This window comes from Dermacentor andersoni, chromosome 3, assembly GCF_023375885.2.
Source record: "Dermacentor andersoni chromosome 3, qqDerAnde1_hic_scaffold, whole genome shotgun sequence".
In the NCBI taxonomy this organism is placed as follows: Eukaryota; Metazoa; Arthropoda; class Arachnida; order Ixodida; family Ixodidae; genus Dermacentor; species Dermacentor andersoni.
The window spans coordinates 222,158,026-222,179,197 of record NC_092816.1 but is presented as its reverse complement, the minus strand read 5'-3'; the positions used below and the strand labels follow the sequence as shown (position 1 = coordinate 222,179,197).

Genomic DNA, 21,172 nt, shown 5'->3' with positions numbered 1-21,172 from the left:
CGTTGTGACGAAACGGGTTCGACGGACGAACTGTTGTGCCCGTGGTCCCCAGTGCGAACCTGATTTTGCTACGCATGAGCAGGCCGCGGCGGGACAACGAGCTACCCAGGATGTCTCCGAGCTTCCCGGAACGACTCCCCTCGGTCGTCGGCTCCAGTCCTTCGCACCTGTGTGTTTGCGTGTGTGTGTGCGTCACCTTGTCGCGGGAGGCGGCTAGTTTTGCGATGACGAAACGAACATTCGCTGCCTTGTATCGCCGAAGGACCGAGCGTTTAAAAACGGCTGTTGGGCGGAGGCTCGACACACTTCTCTCGTGCAGTCAGGTTGGACTGACACACTTTCTCTTGAGCAGTCATGTTGGACTGACACTCTTTTTCTTAAGCAGTCAGGTTAGACTGATTTAATTTCTGTAAATAAACCCATTTTCCTCGTTCTCGATGAGAAGCAGTTCTTCCCTTCATCAACGTCCTCAGCGTGTTTAAGTTGGACGACGGCATGGGCCAGCCACCTTCGAATTCATGCCGGACTCCAATCTTGGCAACGGATCTCGAGCGATGGGATTGAGCCCCCAATCCTGACAACTGGCTGACAGCGGTGAGATGGACTTTGCGACATGGTGCTGTATCTGCGGTGAGTGCTTGATTCTTGCTTTGACTCTCTAGGCTTCATTTTGTGGTTGTTCTGTTTAGAACTGTAGGGAAGCTAGATTGTTGTGTGTTAGCTAGGTTGTGTTTTCCTAGCTAGATTTAGAGAGCAGAATCAAGGCAGTAAAGCAGCAGTCATGGGGTTAAGGACACTGCTGAGAGACGAGTTGTTGATTGTTGGTGAGGAACTGGGCCTAGATGTACGCGAGGAAATGCTAAGATCAGAATTATTGCATATCATTTCCGAACAGGCCAGTGAGGAAGATATTGAAATGAGATTGGAACTTCTCAAAAACAGAGAGAAACGGGAAAGAGAAAGAGAAAGAGAAGAACGGGAAAGAGAAAGAGAAAGAGAAGAACGGGAAAGAGAAGAACGCGATAAAGATCGCGAGTTAAGAAAAATGCAACTTCAACTTGAAAGCAAACGTTTGGAGTTGTCTCAAGGAAGTGAAGGCGCTCTGGGACGATCAAGTGAGGCAGAATCGTACCGCATGGACAGGCTATTAAAGCCATTTGAGGTCGGGACCGACATAAGCTTGTTCCTAAGCAATTTTGAAAGGACTTGCGAAGCTTTTCAGCCGAAGCTTTTCGGCAAAGGTTTAGGAGCACAGGCAAGAAAGATAGCAAGGGATATCCGGAGTTTGCATATAGCTTAAAGGCCAACCTAGTCGAGTGGCTTAAAAGCGCGGAAGCGTACGACAGCAGAGACATGATCATTGAATGCATGTGTCTAGAACAGTTTTACAAAACCATCCCCCAAGCTGTGAAACTGTGGGTGCAAGACAGAGGTAATGTAAACACTGTGGAAAGGGCGGCTAAATTAGCCGAAGAGTACGCAACCCGTAGAAAGTTGAACGCCGAGGAGGGAAACTGGGATGGTCGAAATGGACCGCGGAAACCATTTCCGTTCAAAAAGGGTGCGCAGACTAGATGATCGGAGCCTGTAGACATGGCGGAAAAGCCCGCAGAAAAGAGCGAGGAGAAACTTAACGGAGAAACCGCACAAAAAGAACAGAAAAGAAAATTCAAATCATTTAGACCAATGCGCTGTTACAAATGCCACAAACTGGGACATATAGCTGTAAACTGCGAGAAGTCTAGCGTAGTTTTCTCCTACGTGGAGGAAAAGGATGAGAATATGGAACTTTTAAGTCCATATCTTCACGACCTGCAAGTTAATGGAAAACCATGCCGAGTGCTAAGAGACAGTGCCGCCACGATGGACATTGTCCATCCGTCTTACGTGACGGTAGATGACTTCACCGGAGAAGTAGCATGGATAAAACAGGTTGTAGAAGAACACAGCGTGTGTCTGCCCATGGCCAAAGTCAAAATCAATGGACCATTCCGGGAGCTAGAGACTGAGACTGCAGTTTCCAAATCTTTGTCACTGCAGTATCCTTACATCTTTTCGAATCGTTCGAATCAGTTACTGTGTGACAAAGGGCTCAAACTGGGAGAGGGCATAGTACAAGCATTGACCCGAGGCCAAGCTCGTAAGATCGCGGCGCTTTCGGTGGAAAATGCACACGCTCCTCCAGCGGAAGCAGAAAAGGGGCTAACGTCAATACCCGAATCCGAGCTAGGCCCGAGGGACAAAAGAACAGTTGAGGAGAGCCTGCCAGCTGACCAGCTCATTGAGAGCGTAGCACTTGAATGTCAAAGTTCTAGCCTGCAGGAAGAGCAAGCTGACGCACTCACAAGCGAGACAGGGTCGTTATTATCACCGGCCTCAAAGAACTTTGATTAGCTCTTACGTGTGGATAAAGAGTCACTGGCAGCTCAGCAAAAGAATGATGAAAGCTTAGCTAAATTACATGACACAGCTAAAGAAGGCATTGCTAGGCGCAATATGACGATACATGAGAGAGGAGGTTTGTTGTATCGGCACTACAGAGATCGAAAGGGTAGGATTTTAGATCAGTTAGTCGTACCTACTAAGTATAGGGAGGACCTTTTGAGTCTCTGTCATGGAAATGGGTGGTCCGGCCACCTAGGCATAAACAAATCAAAGGAAAGATTGCTTACGGAATACTACTGGCCTGGCTGTTTCAAAGACGTAGAAAACTTTGTAAGATCATGCGACGCCTGCCAGCGTTCTGGTAAACCAGGAGAGACATCGAAAGCTCCACTGAAGGTAGTGCCCTTAATAACAGAGCCTTTCAGACGACTTGTAATAGACACGGTAGGGCCTCTTCCAAAAACAAAATCGGGCTACAGGTACTTGTTTACCATGCTGTGTCCGGCTACCAAGTTTCCAGAAGGAATCCCTTTGAAAGAGCTCAGTTCCACCGAAGTAGTAGACGCGCTTTTAACAGTGTTTGCACGAGTTGGGTTTCCAGCCGAAATTCAGGCAGATCAAGGGTCAGTATTCACGAGCGCACTGACTTCCACATTCTTGCAAAAGCGCGGGGTAAAGTTAATACACAGTTCTGTCTATCACCTTCAGTCAAACAGTGTAGAGAGGTGGCATTCGGTGCTTAAGCGAGTTTTGCGTGCGCTCTGTTACGAGCATAAGGAGGACTGGGAGAACTGTCTGGCGGCAACTTTGTTTGCTTTGCGAACGGTTCCACATGAAGCGACAAGGTTCTCACCAGCAGAACTAGTGTATGGGAGGACACTCCGTTCTCCACTGAGAATGTTAAGAGAGATGTGGGAGGAAAGAGGTGAGAGTCCAACAGTGGTTGAATACGTGCTAAATTTACTGGAACGGCTAAGCGCAACCCAAGAACTAGTCGGAAAGAACATGGGAGTAGCTCAAAAGAACGCCAAATTCTATTACGACAAGAATGCGAGGCTTCGTACGTTTAACGCCGGAGACCAGGTAATGATCCTCAAACCTTCAAGAAAGAACAAGCTTGAAGTTCACTGGGACGGGCCCGTTAAAGTGTTGCACAAACTTTCAGACACTAACTATGCGTTGAGAATGCCCGGTCGCAGGAAGGAAGTGAAGATATATCACTGTAATTTGATGAAGCCGTATGTAGAGCGGAGCGGAGTCGTTAACTATACCATCAAAGAGCCGGATGGCATTAGTACCAAGTTTAAGGAGTATAGGGCGACCTCCAACTCTGAAATCGGTCTAGAAGAAGTAGTCGAGCACTCGGTAAGCTCGCACGCTCTAAGACCCGAGCAGCTAGATGAGCTAAAAGAGGTGTTAGGGGAATATCTCGACAGATTCAGCGATCGGCCGGGTAGAACCGAACTGATAACGCATGAAATTGAGCTGACATCAACCGAACCAGTAAGATCAAAGCCTTACAGGGTGTCTCCAAGACAGAGAGAGATTATGGAGGCAGAGATACAGCGCATGCCAGAGTTGGGAGTTATTGAGCCCGCTGAGAGTGACTACACGTCACCGCTAATACTGGTAGAAACCCCTAACAAGGACCCTCGTCCGTGTGTTGACTACAGGAAGTTAAATGCCATCACTAGGAATCAGCTGTACCCGATACCCAACATTGAGGAACGGATTGAAAGAGTTAGCGCGGCTAAATACATTTCAACCATAGATCTCGTGCGGGGGTACTGGCAAGTTCCCCTTTCAGAAAGTGCCAGCCGCTATGCCGCATTCATCTCGCCTGTAGGCACTTTTCGCCCTCTCGCACTCAGCTTCGGGCTGAAGAACGCGCCGTTTAGCTTCTCTAAGTTAATGGATATTGTCCTAAAAGACTTGCAGGAGTTCGCCTTGCCCTATCTTGATGATGTGGCAATTTTTTCGGACAGCTGGGAACAACACGTATCGCACCTCAGACAGGTGTTCTCACGGTTGAGGGAAGCCGGCTTGACGATGAAAGCGGAAAAGTGTAGGTTTGGTTGTTCGCAGGTTACTTATCTGGGCCATGTTGTCGGTCAGGGCATGAGACGGCCGGCGGAGCTGAAAATAGCTACGATCGGAGGGTTTTCTCAGCCGCGCACGAAAACGGACCTTCGTTCATTTTTGGGACTTGTGGGGTACTATCAACGGTACATTCCGAATTACTCGCAAATGGCAAGTCCATTAACAGACGCCCTCCGAAAGGCAGCACCGAGTAACGTACACTGGGATAAGGACAAAGAGAACGCTTTCCAAAGTTTGAAAACGCTATTGGTTTCTCGCCCTGTGCTTCGCGCGCCAGACTACACAAAGGAATTCATAGTTCAATGCGACGCAAGCGACAGAGGTATGGGCGTGGTACTTAGTCAGGTCGGCGACGATAACGAGGAGCATCCTATCCTCTATGCCAGCCGTAAACTAAATGTGAGAGAGGAAGCCTACAGCGCTTCAGAGAAGGAATGTGCTTGTTTAGTTTGGGCCGCACAGAAGTTGTCGTGTTACTTGTACGGAGCGAAGTTCATCTTCGAGACCGACCACTGTCCTCTGACGTGGCTCAATCAAATGTCACACAAAAAAGGCTGCTTGCTCCGATGGAGCCTCACTCTCCAAGAGTACAACTTCTCCGTTAGATATAAGAAGGGAAAGTTGCATAGCAATGCGGATGGTTTGAGCAGGCTAATTTGAATTCTGCGTTTGAGGGTCCCGCCTAAATTTTAGGGTTACTAGTGCTAATTTTATTAAGCGAAGAAGATCCCCTCTCATTTAGCAGGATTCCATCCATGATTGCTGAATTCGTCAGCAGGAATTTGCTTCAGAAATTGGCATAGCGAAATGCAGCATTTTTTGTTTCTGCACTTCTGTTGTTGTTGTTTTTTTTGAAGCCTAGCGAGTCTAAAGTGAGAGCCAATGCACGTCATCTCGGCGCAGAGCCATGTTGTGGGGTTCATTTTGCAGTTGCCTGTCCTTGTTGGATGTTTTGGGGCGGTGACATCCATTCTCTTCCTGCCCAGCGGTTGTCAGCGCTAGACAGTCGAGATTTTTCGGGCCATGGAGGCGCTGTTAAGAATGGCGAGCTGCAAGGAAAAATTGCCACCCAATTACGACTGGGGGACAAGGCGCGCATCCCCCACTCTCCGTCGCTGCAGCTAGACTGCGTTCGAAGAAGCGGGCTTTGTGTTGAAAACCACCTCCATCCACGAGCCCCATCTCCGTTGTGACGAAACGGGTTCGACGGACGAACTATTGTGCCCGAGGTCCCCAGTGCGAACCTGATTTTGCTACGCATGAGCAGGCCGCGGCGGGACAACGAGCTACCCAGGATGTCTCCGAGCTTCCCGGAACGACTCCCCTCGGTCGTCGGCTCCAGTCCTTCGCACCTGTGTGTTTGCGTGTGTGTGTGCGTCACCTTGTCGCGGGAGGCGGCTAGTTTTGCGATGACGAAACGAACATTCGCTGCCTTGTATCGCCGAAGGACCGAGCGTTTAAAAACGGCTGTTGGGCGGAGGCTCGACACACTTCTCTCGTGCAGTCAGGTTGGACTGACACACTTTCTCTTGAGCAGTCATGTTGGACTGACACTCTTTTTCTTAAGCAGTCAGGTTAGACTGATTTAATTTCTGTAAATAAACCCATTTTCCTCGTTCTCGATGAGAAGCAGTTCTTCCCTTCATCAACGTCCTCAGCGTGTTTAAGTTGGACGACGGCATGGGCCAGCTACCTTCGAATTCATGCCGGACTCCAATCTTGGCAACGGATCTCGAGCGATGGGATTGAGCCCCCAATCCTGACAGGATACAACAAATGCAGCCTGCGCGGTCGGCGCATCATGCAAGATTCCTCGGAGTACGGGCTGACGCTCCTCAACATTCCTCAAGCACACACGAGGCTGGGACAGACAGTTCACCAAGCAGACACATCACCAGATCTTACCTGGAGTACTCGTCCGTAGCTTTTTCGATGGGACGTGCTGGACGATTGCATGGGGAGCGACCACTTTCCGATGCTCATACGCTTTTGCACAGGCCATGCCAATCCGAAGATGAAGTCACACGCCACTACACGGCTAAGCCACATAACACACTGGGACAAATACCGCGAGTTACTGCAGCAGCAGGCTCCAGCCAAGAACAATGACCATCTGGTATCACAGCTGTGCGCAGCGAAGCGAAGAGCCACAGAGCACTTACGGGTTCCCTCTGACCACCCAGAGCCTGATAGACATCTGCTCACCTTATGGAATAGAAGGCACCGGATACTCGCTCAGTACAGGCGGTCTGGTCGCACTGCTCACCAAAAATCACGGTTGCGCAAAATACAGCGTTTGATCGAAGAATATACGACTGTGCTTGCGTCAAACCACTGGATCGAAATTTGCGAATCCATCAATGGACAGACTCATACGTCCAAGGTTTGGGCCATCCTGCGCTCTCTTCTCGGCCAGCGCAAGATCAACAACGGCGCGGCTCGTGTGACCCTCCGCGAAGGCATCAGCGCTCAGGAACTTGCCGAACAGGCCGCTGAACTGTTTTTCCCGCAGACGTCTCGCCCCACAGACACCACATACCAGAAGGATGTACATTCTGAAGATAATGAACCACTTAACAGCCCCTTCACCATGATCGAGCTGGAGCACGCCTTGCAGCGTGCTAATGTACGTAGTGCTCCAGGGGTCGATGAGGTGGGCGTGGCTCATCTACGCAATCTGCCCCTTGAGCACAAGCACGCTCTTCTCGAAGAATTTAATCGAGTCAGGGATACAGGGATACTGCCCTCCACTTGGAAGTTTTCGGTTGTCAAGCACATTCCGAAGCCTGGTAAACCACCACATACCTTATCCACCCTCCATCCGATCTCTTTGACCTCGTGTGTGTGTAAAGTAATGGAGAGCATGGCCAACACACGCTTGATGTGGAACCTGGAAGATCGCGACCTTTTGGCTCCTACGCTGTATGGATTTCGCCGTGGGCTATCAACACAAGATGTGCTAGCCCGCCTAAAACAGGACGTCCTCGACTCTAATTCGGTGCACCCACGAGCCGTTGTCGCAGTGGATATACGCACGGCATTTGATTCCGTCCCACATAACACTATCATGATCAAAGCACGTGCCTTTGGCATCAGAGGGAAGATGCACAACTTCATAGCGGGTTTCCTTGAATAGTGAAGCTACCAATTCGAAGTTGGTCACGACGCCAGTGCCATACGAACCAACCACGTTAGCGTCCCCCAGGGCTCGGTTATTTCACCGACACTGTTTAATATAGCTATGCACCAGCTAGCTAAGTGCCTTGCCGACGTACCGGGCCTGAAACACGCGGTGTACGCCGATGACGTCACCGTGTGGACGCATCAAGGGTGCATCGGGGAGCAGGAGGACGTCTTACAACGAGCTCTCGACATTATTCACGCCTATGCCACGGAAACGGGTTTACACACTTCCCCAGACAAAACAGAGTTTGTCGTCATTCATGGTGGCAGGTCTACCTTTGGAAAGCAGGAAGAAAAGCAGTCTTTTAAACTGTACATCGGTGACCAACCCATCACACGGAAATCTACTATCCGAATACTCGGTATGCACCTAGACGAGAACTGCACAGCGAACACTTGGTTGCAATGCGTTACGAAGACCAGCAAACAAATCCTGCACGCTTTACGCAGAATCTCTACCCGCACCCGTGGAGTAAACGAACGTGAAATGCGGCAGTTCGCTCAAGCTTTTTTTGTCTCCCGTATCATGTACGGGCTGCCGTATCATCCAGTCAACCGCACACAGATGCACGCGCTCGACCGGTTACTTAACGAAGCCAAACGCATTGTAACTGGACTCCCAAGGTACACAAGCCTCGAAGAGCTTAAAAGTTGTAGCAAACTCAACAACCTGTCCGAGCTCGTAGACATGCACATCTATACACAAGAGACGAGACTTCGCGCCACAAAAGCCGGGCGACACACACTCATGCTCCTCGGGTATGACGTCCACAAAATGCCCATTTTGCCCAACAACACGCCGCCGTGAGAAATCACGGCTCTCACCGATGGCAGGCCACTTGCTCTCAATATGGACCCTGCTCAGCGAATGCGGCGCCTTGAATATGCCAAGAGCCATGCCAAGGCTACGAGTTCACTCTCCTTGACTGAACGCATCGTATACACGGACGCTGCACTGCCTGCAGACGACGCTAGTAACACCTGTTATGCGACTGCGTGGTACGACCAGACAAATGAAAATCAGAACCGCCGCCATCATATATCAGCAGAAGCAATGTCCAGTACCGCGCTGAGCTAATGACCACCCTAGATTATTTGGAGTGGGCCTTCGCAACTTCGTCTCAAACTGACCTTGTTCACCATCATGTGTACACAGATTCCCAGGCTGCCCATCGGGCATGTGATAATGTTATTTACACAGATCCCGTATTGCAGAAGATCCGGCACCAGGCACGCCAGCTTCGCGAATGCGGTCACGATGTCACCATTCACTGGGTCCCTGCGCACTGCGGTATCCCCGGAAACGAGAAGGCTCATAGACTGGCGCGCACTCATCTCTCTACCGCGCTAGCCAGAGCCTCCGATAATCCTTATCCTCTCCTAGCTACCACACCTGAGGTAGCAGACCCAATGGCAGACAAGCATGCGACCAAACAACGACGTGCCGCCTACCTCGCAGCAGTGGGCAATCCACTCTCTATACCGTCACTTCCACCGAAGGTATTCACACGGCGAGAGTCGGTCTTGCTTCGGAGAATCCAGACAAGAGCCCTCCTTACTCCTCACTTGCTGAACCGTTTCCACAAGGGTGGCACACCACCACCCGTAAGTGGGTTCTGTTCCATGTGCACATGTCGTGCTGATCTCAACCACCTTTGTTGGGAGTGCCCCCTCTACATCCCACCAAGGCTTCGTGCTCTGGCCACCATACAGCGGGGACCCTGGCCTTCTTCTCTCCGGACTTGGGCTTGCCCGGATACCACGTCTCCGGACCATGCCATCGAGCTCTGGCGAGCACTGCTGCTGTTCCTCCAGGACCCTGCAGCACCACCCGTCGGCGATCGGCTCCGCGACAGCCACAAGCGTCATGCGGCCCCCATTTAGGTGCCTCCAGGACGTTCATTAATAAAACGGAGGCAGCCTTACCCTTCACCTTTTGCAATAACACCCCTCCTCTTTCCACCGCAGGGTCTTCGGCGCATTTTAATGTGTAATAAACGTGGTTTCATTCATTCATTCATCCGTGAAATATCTGAAGCGCAGATGATCGCGAAATTGGGTGATAAGAGTGTAAGCTTCCCGTCTCTGGCTCTCACACAAAAAGAATTAAGTTTCTTGGACGCGGCATCACATGACTCGTAACTATGTTACATGAATTCGCACTTCATTTTCTTGTAAGCGCATGCGCGGTTACACTGCCTCTCATGTATAAAATCGAAGCAGTGGCACAATAAACTTAGTTGAAAGTTTGCGCTATGTGTGTTGTCTTCTCTCACGTCCGTGTCGTTTTTTTGTCGCGCAATATCATTTAAGTAACGCTTAACAAACCCAGGTGGTATCCATATTCTTGATGTACCAGTGCAACAAACAGGTACAGACGGATATGAAGGATCCAACACAGTCTCCATTTCTTTTGCGGTATGGAAATTCAACTATATTTTACCCATTGCACCGCACAATGGAGCTTTAATATGGAAAATCTAAACACAGCCTCAGTTGCTAAGTGCACGAAAGTCAAACAACCGACAGTTCTTTGTTTTGCTCTAACGAGAGTCGTAGCTGGTTGCTAAGGGGATAACTGCCACGAACGCTTCCTGATCATAGGAAACGCCAAGGACCGGACGATCAAGTCTGAAGGCAAACTTTATCGCGCGCATTCGGCATCTTCGCTGCCAAGGCGCATGCGTGATGGAAAATGCGAGTAACATCTGGACATTGAGGTGGTTTACGAAATGCCGAATTTCTCTCAGTTCTTTAGAGAAGGTACACGTTGTAAGTGCGGCACTGCGACGGGGTGCCTATACAGGCGTGAGTGGTAACAAGGACTTTAAGGTATGTGCTCAAGACCGCTATGATCGGTGTCTTGCTGACAGCGCGTGCTCGTCGCGCTTAGCAGGCAACGTGCGTCGCTGCGGCCGGTTTTGTTCGGAGCGAGCATTCGAAGGGACGCCGTCGTCGGCGTTCTTGCGCCGCCTAGCGATGCGGCGACCTGCCAGCGTCCCCGGAGCGTCCAACCAGCCCGTCGTCGAAGGGACGAGTATGAGGGCAGTGGAAACGTTCACCCTCGTCTCGTCGCTGGTAGAGCCAACTGTGTGCTTCAACGGGTCGGCTCCCAGACTCGGCAGGGGGGCTGGGCGACGCTCTGCCGCCGACGCGGTCAGTGCCATCAAGCTGCTGATGGTCACGATAAACACGGCCAGCGTTGCCGCACTGGCGACGTATACTGCAAGGTTGCTCCCCGTACCCCTGGCCGAAAAATCTGGACGACCGGACAGCGGCACTTGTTCCGCGGGTGGTACAGCGATCGAATGCGCACTTTTGTCCCTGCTCTCTGAGAGCGGTGAGGTGTCATCCGCTTGCTCAGATGTACGCGTCGCGGGTGCGTTCCGAGGTTCTGGCACTTCTTTACGCTTGTCTGCGGCGGGGTTCCGTTCTTCAAGGTCCGTCAACGGTTCCTGCCAGGCGACCCGCTTCATGGCTTCTTCCTCCTCCTCAGCTTCTGGACAAATACCCCCACCAGCTCACCGGGGCAGAATACAGCGAACAGACACTCGACACTCAGCATATAGCCCAAAGATGACCTCTACTGGCCGTCGTTTTCGAAGACCGGAAAGGTACCATCTGCGAAAGAGGCACCATCATTGTAATTGCAGACAATATTTATACGGAACAGCCGCCACAGTGTGGCTGCATTGACGAGGAGGAAGAGGACGTCCTTCTGAGTGATTTAGGCTTTAAAAATGATACCTTACCAGACCTAAAGATTGAGTTTGAGGACATATTTCCAAATAATGCTAAACTATTACCAAGCAGACATTTCATTAATATCTTACACGACCACCTACACCAGCTAGCCACTGACAATGTAATAATAGCTAGTGACGCTTCTGTGTGCAATGGGAAGGCAGGAGTAGGCATCTTTTTGAATCTCTCAGTGAATTACTCTCTTCGCTTTCCCGACTTCACACCCATTTTTCAGGCAGAATTATTAGTGATTATATTAGCATTACGAAAGCTTCCCCAAAGTGACCCATTAGCTGTTAGTGTGACCGACTCGCTGTCTGTATGCACAGCCCTTACTGTATCTTCAAATTCAAGAATTCAACGAACATCTTGTACGGTGGTACCGCCGTACTTACGGAAAGTATGTCTTCTTTAGGTACCGGGACATGGTAGGTTGCACTTGAACAAAATCGCTGATTCACTCGCACGAGCATCCCTCAATGGCCCTATCATATCTGTTTTGCCGACACCAGCTTATCTCACCGCGGCTAGGTACACAAATTTCTCTATACCGCAAAATTCTGCAATATCCATGCTAACGCCGTCTTTATAATTCCGCCATCTTGGCTTCCCACGGAATAATAATTGGTGTCCTTCAAGGCAATTGTAAGTTTCCTTTACAAAAGTGAGATGTCGTATACCACCTCTAATTTTTTACTTACACAGGTCTGGACTTTCTGTGTCCCCTCCGTGTTCTTTTTGCAATGTGCGTGAATCTATCGAACATTACTTTCTCCGTGCCGCCGCTTTTCTAGACAAAGAAAACTTTTAGTAAACTCATTTATCAAGGTTGGGCTATCGCTAACCTCGCTAACCATTCTTTCTTTTGGAGCGACTTCAATGGGATCGAGCCGCAGGAATGATTTTCTTGCAGTTTACAATTTTATTGGAGAGAAAAAGAGTACCTTACTGAATTTCTAAAATTATCAGTTATTTTGATTATTTCATGTCTTTATGTTTACTTATTTTATTTCAAAATTCTTAAGCATATTTTTTATTAAGCTTATGAACCACATTTATTTACTCCGGCGGTCTAATATTAAGATCTAGTTTTGTTTTAATTCGAAACATACTGGAAACCGTCTGCTTCTTGGCCATTCCACCATAGTGGATATGCGCAAGTCTTCAGGAGACAAGACAGCGCTCGCTATATTGGCCCCCTTTGGCCTACGTGCAAATATAAATAGCCTTGTGCATCGGCTACATGTAACATTCTTTGGTGAAGGTCGACGATCCCCGTACCCGTCATGGAGCTTCGCAGCGGTCGTAACGCCGACAATGCAACTTCGGCTCCTGCTTGCGGTACTTCATCTACGCAAGCCTCTACGCCTGAAGCCAAGACCTACATTATCATTTCACCCGCTCGGGATCCTGACGTTTTCACCGGAGTCGGCAGTCCTAATGTTGGCGACTGGCTCCGCTTGTACGAACGTGTCAGCACCAGTCACAGGTGGGACCGGGCTATTACGCTCGCAAACGTTCTTTTCTAGCTCGACGACTCACCACGGTTCCGGACTCACGAAGAGATCTGGGATTTCTTCAAAGAGAAGCACCGCGACCTTTTTGGCAATTCGTTTGGTCGCCAACTCAATGCAAAGAAGGTCCTTGCCGCACGCGTACAGACGTCGGCCGAGTCCTACGTGTCGTACATTCTCGAAGACTTTTATAACAAGGCCGAACCGAACATGTGGGAGGACGATTGTTGTGTCGGCGTGGCCGCCATGAACGCCACGCCGGGCACGGAAACCGTAAGGCACGCCGGGACAGCGCCTGAAGCAAGGACGCAGACAAAGGCAGGCACCGAGAACTCCTTTATTCGACGAGCAGCCACTTATATAGGCTCTGAACACTGGACAGCGACCCCTAAGGGCGAATTAGCTTGTTTCCGAAGCCGAAACGGATATATAACATCATTCCCTCCACCCTTTTCACAAAAAAGTATAAGCACTGTATACCCATAACTGTATGTTACTTTATACAATTCAAGCGTATCGTGGCTTAATTCCTTACCATTATACAATTCAAAGAACCACTCCAACTCTCTCCCTCTATTTCGGAAAAATTAAAATACTTGTGAAGTACGGGACGGAGCATATCCTGCACTCGGTAATATTTTTATTTATTTTTTTACATACAAACAAGACCACCGTACGTCTGTGAAGTTATGCATAGAAAAATGAACAAAGTATGTAGCAAATACCCAGTATACATACAAAATGCACCGCACCGAAAAAAATCACCCGAACACACGTTCAGAGTTACATACGCACGGTAATACAATGTATTAAATGTCGAGAGGTGTTCTGGTGTAATTAATGAAGCTCTCAGAGAGTCGCACACCTCAGGCGATCCAGGCACACGGTTCAACCCAACTCGTCGTCGTCGTCTTCCTCGAAGCAGTGCCTAGTGCTTGCTCTTCTCCAGTACAATTATCTCCCCGGGTAAGAGGAGCCGTCCCGGCGATAGTACAGGTGATCGCGATAACACAGGTGGATCGAAGTAAGGCTTTAGCTGCTGAACCTGCGCAATTTCGCAGCCTCGGCGGCGTTTATCCGAAGGTTGCTCAAGGTGATCTACTTAATAGTTAACCGGAGACGTTTCGCTGACCACACGGTAGGGATCCTGGTACTTCGAAGCGAGTTTGGATGAAAGACTAGGGTTGGCAGCAGGAACCCAAAACCAGACTATGGGTCAGGGGCATATGGTGCAGGGAGGCAGGTATATCCCGACAGTGCTTCTATCGCTGCTGATTCTCCGAAACAAATGTGCGGGCGAGCTTTCGGCACTCATCCGCGTGTGCAGCAGCTTCGGACAGGGTAGTAGCCTCCGTTGTGTCAGAGCGTTACGGAAGGATGGTATCCATTGGGCAGGAAGGCTCGCGTCCGTGAAGAAGAAAGAATGTGGAAAATCCCTTAGTGGTCAATGTGGCGGTATCATAAGCATGCGTCATGAAGGGTAGGACGTGGTCCCAATTCGCCTGGTCAGATGCGACGTACATGGCTAACATGTCACCAAGAGTGCGGTTAAAGCACGCAGTCATCCCATTAGTTTGCGGGTGGTGTTCAGTACGGTGAATTACGGTGAATTACGTGACACGGTGATTAGTACGGTGAATTACGTGACACTTCCTGAGTAGGGCTTCTATAACGTCAGAGAGAAAGACATGGCCTCTGTCGCTCAGCAATCCTCTACGTGCTCCATGGCGAAGTGTGATGTTATGCAGAAGGAACCAAGCAACATCAAGCGCAGATGCGCTGGGTAGAGGCGAAGCTTCCGCGTAGCACGTAAGATGGTCTATCGCCACAATCACCCACTCGTTGCCGTCTGAAGTACTGGGAAGGGGCCCGTAAAGATCAACTCCGACGCGCTCAAAGGCGCGCCCTGGGCAAGGCAATGGTTGCAGTGGAGGAGCTGAGGGACGAGGGGAAGTCTTGCGGCGTTGGCAAGCGAAGCAAGAACGGACATATTGGTGAACGAATCGGTACATCCCTCGCCAGCAATACCGCAGTCACAGTGCGCGTATGTTTTTAGTACTCCGGCATGCATGTATTGAGGGTCATCGCGAAATGCTGCAGATATGTCCGAACGTAGGTGCCGAGGGACTACGAGTAACCATTTGCGACCGTCCGAGAGTTGCGGCGGTATAGGAGCCCGTCACGAAAAGAGAAGTGGTGCGCTTCGCGACGCAACGCATGGCCAGAAGAAGGATCTGATGAATGTGACAGAGAAGCGAGCACAGAAACAATCAATTGATCCTTCCGCTGCTCCGAAACCATGTTCGTGGCGTTAAGGGAAGACTCACATATTGGTACGTTCGGATAACTGGACTGGTCCGACACTGGGGAGCGAGACAGGCATCCGCGTCCGAATGTTTACGGCCAGAGTGGCACAGGACTTGAATGTCGTACTCTTGGAGGCGCAACGCCCATTGAGCTAGGCGACATTAAGGATCTTTCAAGGACGACAGCCAGCAGAGTGCATGGTGTTCCGTGATGACGTCGAACGGGCGGCCGTAGAGGTAGGGACGAAACTTAGTTATGGCCCACATGATAGCCAGGCATTCTTTTTCTGTAGCGGAATAGTTAGCTTCTGCTTTCATGAGTGCGCGGCTATCGAAGGCAACAACGTATTCATCGAAGCCAGTCTTTCATTGTGCAAGAACAGCGCCAATGCCGATGCCACTGGCATCCGTGTGTAATTCTGTCGGAGAGCCTGGGTCGAAATGTCGGAGGATCGGGGGTGACGTTAGAAGGCGACGCAGCGTCGTGAATGGGGCTTCGAAAACTGGCGGCCACGCCGAGAGGTCGTAGCTACTCGCGAGAAGCTGCGTCAAATGCGCTATTATGGTAGCGAAGTTGCGGATGCAACGGCGAAAATATGAGCACAATCCGACAAAGCTGCGCAGTTCTTTCGTGGTCTTCGGTTGTGGGAATTCGGTGGCGGCTTGGGGTCTGGTTGGATCTGGCAGCACACCATCTTTCGAAACAACGTGACCAAGGCTGACTAGCTACCAGGCGGCGAAGCGAACCTTCTTCAGGTTGAGCTGGAGTCCAGCATCGGCGAGGCAAGTGAGGACGCGTTCGAGTCGAATTAGCTGAGAAGAAAAGTCGGGGGAAAAGATGGATGACAATGTCATCAAGATAACACGGGCTGCCATTTGAGGCCCCGGAGGCTGTTATCTATCATTCGTTCAAATGTGGCAGGCGTATTACTCAGGCCTAAGGGCATTATGGTAAATTCATATAAGCCATCAGGCTTAACGAATGCCGTTTTCGGCCGGTTCGATTCAGCCACCAGGACTTGCAAGTAACCGGATCGTAAGTTGAATAACGAAAAGAATTCAGCGCCTTGGAGGTAGTCCAGTGCGTCGTCGATACGTGGAAGGGGATAGACATCTTTCCGGGTTATCTCGTTGAATTGTCAATAGTCCACACAAAAACGAATTGTCCCATCTTTCTTTTTGACCAGCACTACTGGAGATACTGTGCGAAGGCTGTATCACGCCGCGTTGGAGTATGTATCCTACGTGTTCGTCGATGACACGGTGCTCCGTCGCGGACACACGGTATGGACACTGGCGTAGCGGCACTTGGCTGCTGGTGACGATGTGACTGATGGACGACTGTGGAGGTACGGCCTAAACATTGTTGTTGAAGGTCGAAAGAAGTACGAAATCGGTTGAGGAGGCTGACGATCTGCGCGCGCTGACTCGGGGTGAAGGTGGGATCAATAGATCGAGCAAATGTTCTGTCACATGCCAGCTCAGACGTACAGACAGCAATAGCCATGGCTTCAAGCTGAAGAGGAGTCGAGTCATCAGGCACGTCGTAGACACAGCTCGTGTCAAATTCGTCAGCAAAACCGAGGCCCTCGCCATGGTGCAAGCTGGACGCACACGGAAACGGATTCAAAACGTAAAGCGCGCTGGAGCCCTGGCGAATGGGAAGGAGAGCAAAGGCAGGCAAGAAGGAATGACTGCGTGAATAGAACTGTTGGATCATGAAAAGCAGCACAGGAAACGGGCAGAAGAGAAAGAGGGGATATTGGTGGCGGTGGCGACGAACAGAAGATCAGAAGATAGAGGCAAAGCTTTAGAAAGGCTGCGGCAAAATGGAGTCAGCACTAGTTCTGCACGGACACAATCAATAACAGTGTGATGAGATGAGAGGAAGTCCCATCCTAGAATGATGGCATGAGAGCAGCGAGGAAGAACAACAAACTCAATGTGGTAGAAACTGTCTTGTATGGGGACACGGACGGTGCATGTTCCTAAACACGCAATTGGCTCAGCACTCTCTGTACGTAGCGAAATGGCATGAAACGGCGTCGCGACTTATCGGAGCGTACGGCGAAGCTGGTTGGCACTCACTGACACAGCGGCACCCATGTCGACAAGCGCGTGAACGGCGATGTATTTGGTGTAGACTTCAATGACCTTCGCAGAAAACAAACGAGGGCTTGAGCAGTTCTATGAGGTCGCCGTTCCTGCCTCCGGAACCGCGCCTTTTAGTTTTTCTCTACAGCTGAAGGACGGCGGATAATGGGGGACAGTGAACGTCGACGGGGAGATGGACATCGACGAGTGCTGAAGCTTCGAGGAAGAGGAGAAGAGGAAGCGAAGGGAGATACTGGTGGAGCATAGCGGGACTGGGAGTCAGGGGCATTCCCTTGTGGTCTCGGAGTATAGGAAGGGTACTAACTCCGCCGACGGTAGAACCGTGGCACGTGGCCAGCAAAGCCACACGCGTAGCAGATGAGCCGATTGTATTGGGTACGGCATAGATTGTGAACAGGGGGCCCATGTTTGGGTGCACAAAGCTAAGCCGGGCATTGGGGGTGTGGAAGCGCGCTGAAGCCGCTTCGGGCCGTGCAGTTCACAGGTGCATAACGCGAGGCGTAAAAGTCGCTTGTGGGCGTGTAGTGCGCAACTGCAGGCGGATGTCTTGGACTGGCGACGACGGCGGCGTACGTGAGCGGAACGGCGCTAGAGGTGGCTTATTAGCGAAGGGTAGTGTGTCGCTGACTTGTTCGTGTATGACCCGAGGGAGTTCCGGACACAAAGAGGACTCAGACGACTGGGTAGCAGGCATAGAAGTGACAGTTGGCGCGGAACTTCCTCGCGAATTGTTTGATTTGGCCGTTATTTTGGCCGGTTAGGGCCCAAATAACGTCGTCCGGTGCGACAGCTCGGCGGGTAGTAAGGCGTTGTTTGCGGAGCTCATTGTAGCTCTAGCACAGTGTAATGACATCGTCAACTGCCGAGGCAATTGTGGTATATGAAGAGCGGGCTTGGCGCCCTCGACAGAAGCCAACGGTGACTCCGATGTTAACTTTGAGCTTTCAGGTTCAGTGAAACACTCGCCAGACAAAGCTGAAGGTGGGGATGAAGACTTAGAGTTTGAGCTTCCACGCTCACTGAAACGCCCGCCAGACGAATCTGAGGGTGAACAACAAGATTCAAAGAAATCCGAAGACTCACTGTCCCTGACGCGCTCCTTAGTAAGAGCTGGGAGCGAATACTCATATATAACTGAATGGGAACATGAAAGCTCAGTAACATGTCCCTTATTGGAAGAAAAAGTTCATTGCTAATTGAATATGTTCATTGCTAAAAAAAAAATTACACGCTGGTTTTTTACCAACAAGCTAACGATTAATTCAAGCAAAACCAAATATATGGTATTTAGTTCACGAGCAAAAGTCATTGACAGCTTCCAAATTGACATTTTCATTAACGGCCACTCACTAGAGCGAACACACTCATTTAAGTATCTTGGTGTCATTCTAGATGAACATCTTCACTGGAAAAATCAGATTAGCGCAGTCTGTTCAAAGTTGGCTTCTGGCTGTTATGCCTTATTACAGGCCCGTGATTATTTTAACACACATACACTGCGTACCCTTTATTTTACCCTTATTAACAGTCATCTAACATACTGTGTAGAATCATGGGGTTTAACATACAACACTTACCTTGATCCTATCCGGCGATTACAAAAACGGGCTGTCCGAATTATAACACAAAGCAAGTATGCTGAACCAAGTAAACCAATTTTCCAGTTATTAAATATCCTTCCTTTCGATCTTTTGCGGTCTTTAAAGATAGCGCTGTGTGTAAACAACATAGTAAAATATAACCAACCTTTCAATGCCTCCCTGTTTCGCTCTCCTTCTCGACTCACGAGAAACCTCACACATAGTAACTTTAATCTGCCACCGAATAATAACATCTACAGTGAAAGATTGGTGCAGTTTTCAGGAGCCAAGGTTTGGAATGCTTTACCCCCAGAAATAAAACAGTCCCACGAAACTAATAAAGCATTAAGAACATACTTTTTGAGCCTTATTTGATCTATGTGACAGTCGTTCGCGGTTTGTGTTTGTTGTACAGTGTTGTTCATTACAGATCTTTATTCATTCTCCTGTAAAATGCATATTGTATTATTTTCTCCTCATTGTATAGTGTACTCTGGTCTTTCGCCGTGATTTTGGGCTTTCTATTTTACACAAGTGTTGTGTCATTGCCATCGTGTATTTTTGTATCTGAACCCCACACTAGCCTCTGGCTATGGGTTCAGTCAGTGTCTGATAATTTGTATGGCAAGAATAGAAATAAAACAACAACAACAACAACAACAACAACGCCAAAGGACTGGGCTCGTCAGTCTTTTGTTGTGAAAGTGCCGGCATTGAACCCTCCGGTTCAGTTACACGCCTGTCAGGCAAAACAAAGAGCATTTTGGCTTGGCACCACAGCCGGACTTTGAACTAGTGCCCTTCAGATCCACTGAAGCGCTCAGCAGGAGACGCTGCGAGCGGAGCATTTTTACTGGGCACTTTAGTAGGAATTTGAATACGTACCTGGTCATCTCGTCTTCCGGCTAAAGATTATTTTACTGGTGGAACAGGGATAGGCACCAAAGCAGGAATCTCATATGTAAAGGACTGAGATCTTTGCTCTAACAAAGGAGCATTGACCGGGGACTGTGTCCTGATTATCATTACTGTTTCTTTTCTGCGTGCTCAAGGACCAACTTGAAAGCGTTCCAATTAGTTCCGTCACTCCAATTCGTTATCCGCAACCTTAGAGAGTACCATAAAAGGACCTCTGTATTTATGACGTTTACCTGGCACGCGTACTCGTACCCTATTTCGAACTTGTATACTAGGAGACCTTGCTCCCCTCTTTGCATCCACATGTTGTTTCACATGCTGTTGTCTACAGAACACCCTACTTTTTACAACATGAGCGCTGGAAGAGAAGTTCAAAGAGGACAGTTGAAGATGTATGTCAACGGATGATCGAGGTTGCCGACTATGTAAAAGCCTCGCCGGAAATAACCCTGTCGTTGTGCCTGTGCCGTCATCTTGCATGCACCTAAGTATTCAGTGATGACTTGCTTCAATGGACGTTGCTCAAGCTGTGCCAGCTGAATTTGTTCCTTTAGCGTCCTATTAAACCACTCTACCTGTACATTTGCGTCTGAATAGTAGCTACATGAACACATATTTTAATTCCTCGCTGTGTAAGGAAGGTCTAAAATTGCTTAGATTTAAATTGTGTACCACTGTCCATTACCATGAATTGGGTAAAACCATATTGGCTGAAAACTGCGGTCAAGGAGGTCATGACAGCATCACACGCGACTGCACATGCAAAACAAACTTCAGGTCCTTTTGAATAATAATTGACCAACGTTATTTCAAACCTGCAGTGAGGTGGAGCATGAGGCAAAGGACCGACCATGTCCATACCTAACTTTTTGCACCCCTTTTCAAGAAAGGAAACTGATTGTAACGGAGCAACGACTAGTTTAGCAGATTTATCTGCGGCCTGACAAATGTGACAATTGTGGACTGCATTTTCCACCTGCTTGTCCAAACAAGGCCACCAGTACCTTTCTCTAAGCTGCTGTTTAGTTCGAACGATTCCTGGATGGTTTTCATGAGAAAGCTCTATAAGCTTGTTTCCTAATAACTCGGGAATAGTAATATGTTCATTGCTAAAAATCAATCATTCTTAATAACAAAACTCATCCTTTACTGCAAAATAAGGTAAGAATTCCGAGGCAAAGCCCTCTTCATGGGTCATTCAATAGCAATGAAACTGACCACCTGTTGTAAAAGACTGTCCAGTGAAGTATATTACCTGCAAGTCAGCCTTACTTACGCATTTTAGAATACGCAGCTTAGATTTACGCATGAAGTTACAAAAGAAGTT

The 21,172-nt window shown here is 49.3% G+C and overlaps 1 protein-coding gene across 1 annotated transcript; it reads left to right on the top strand.

Moving 5' to 3' along the window:
• Positions 1-8,745: 8,745 nt before the first annotated feature.
• Positions 8,746-9,552, top strand: LOC126524710 (uncharacterized). The gene has a single exon (XM_072287010.1). It carries the CDS (start codon positions 8,746-8,748, stop codon positions 9,550-9,552), a length of 807 nt encoding a protein of 268 aa, XP_072143111.1.
• Positions 9,553-21,172: the final 11,620 nt, after the last annotated feature.

Bases quoted from the DNA above. Each gene is read 5' to 3' on its own strand.
- LOC126524710 (XM_072287010.1), top strand. From the start codon at position 8,746: ATGACCACCCTAGATTATTTGGAGTGGGCCTTCGCAACTTCGTCTCAA.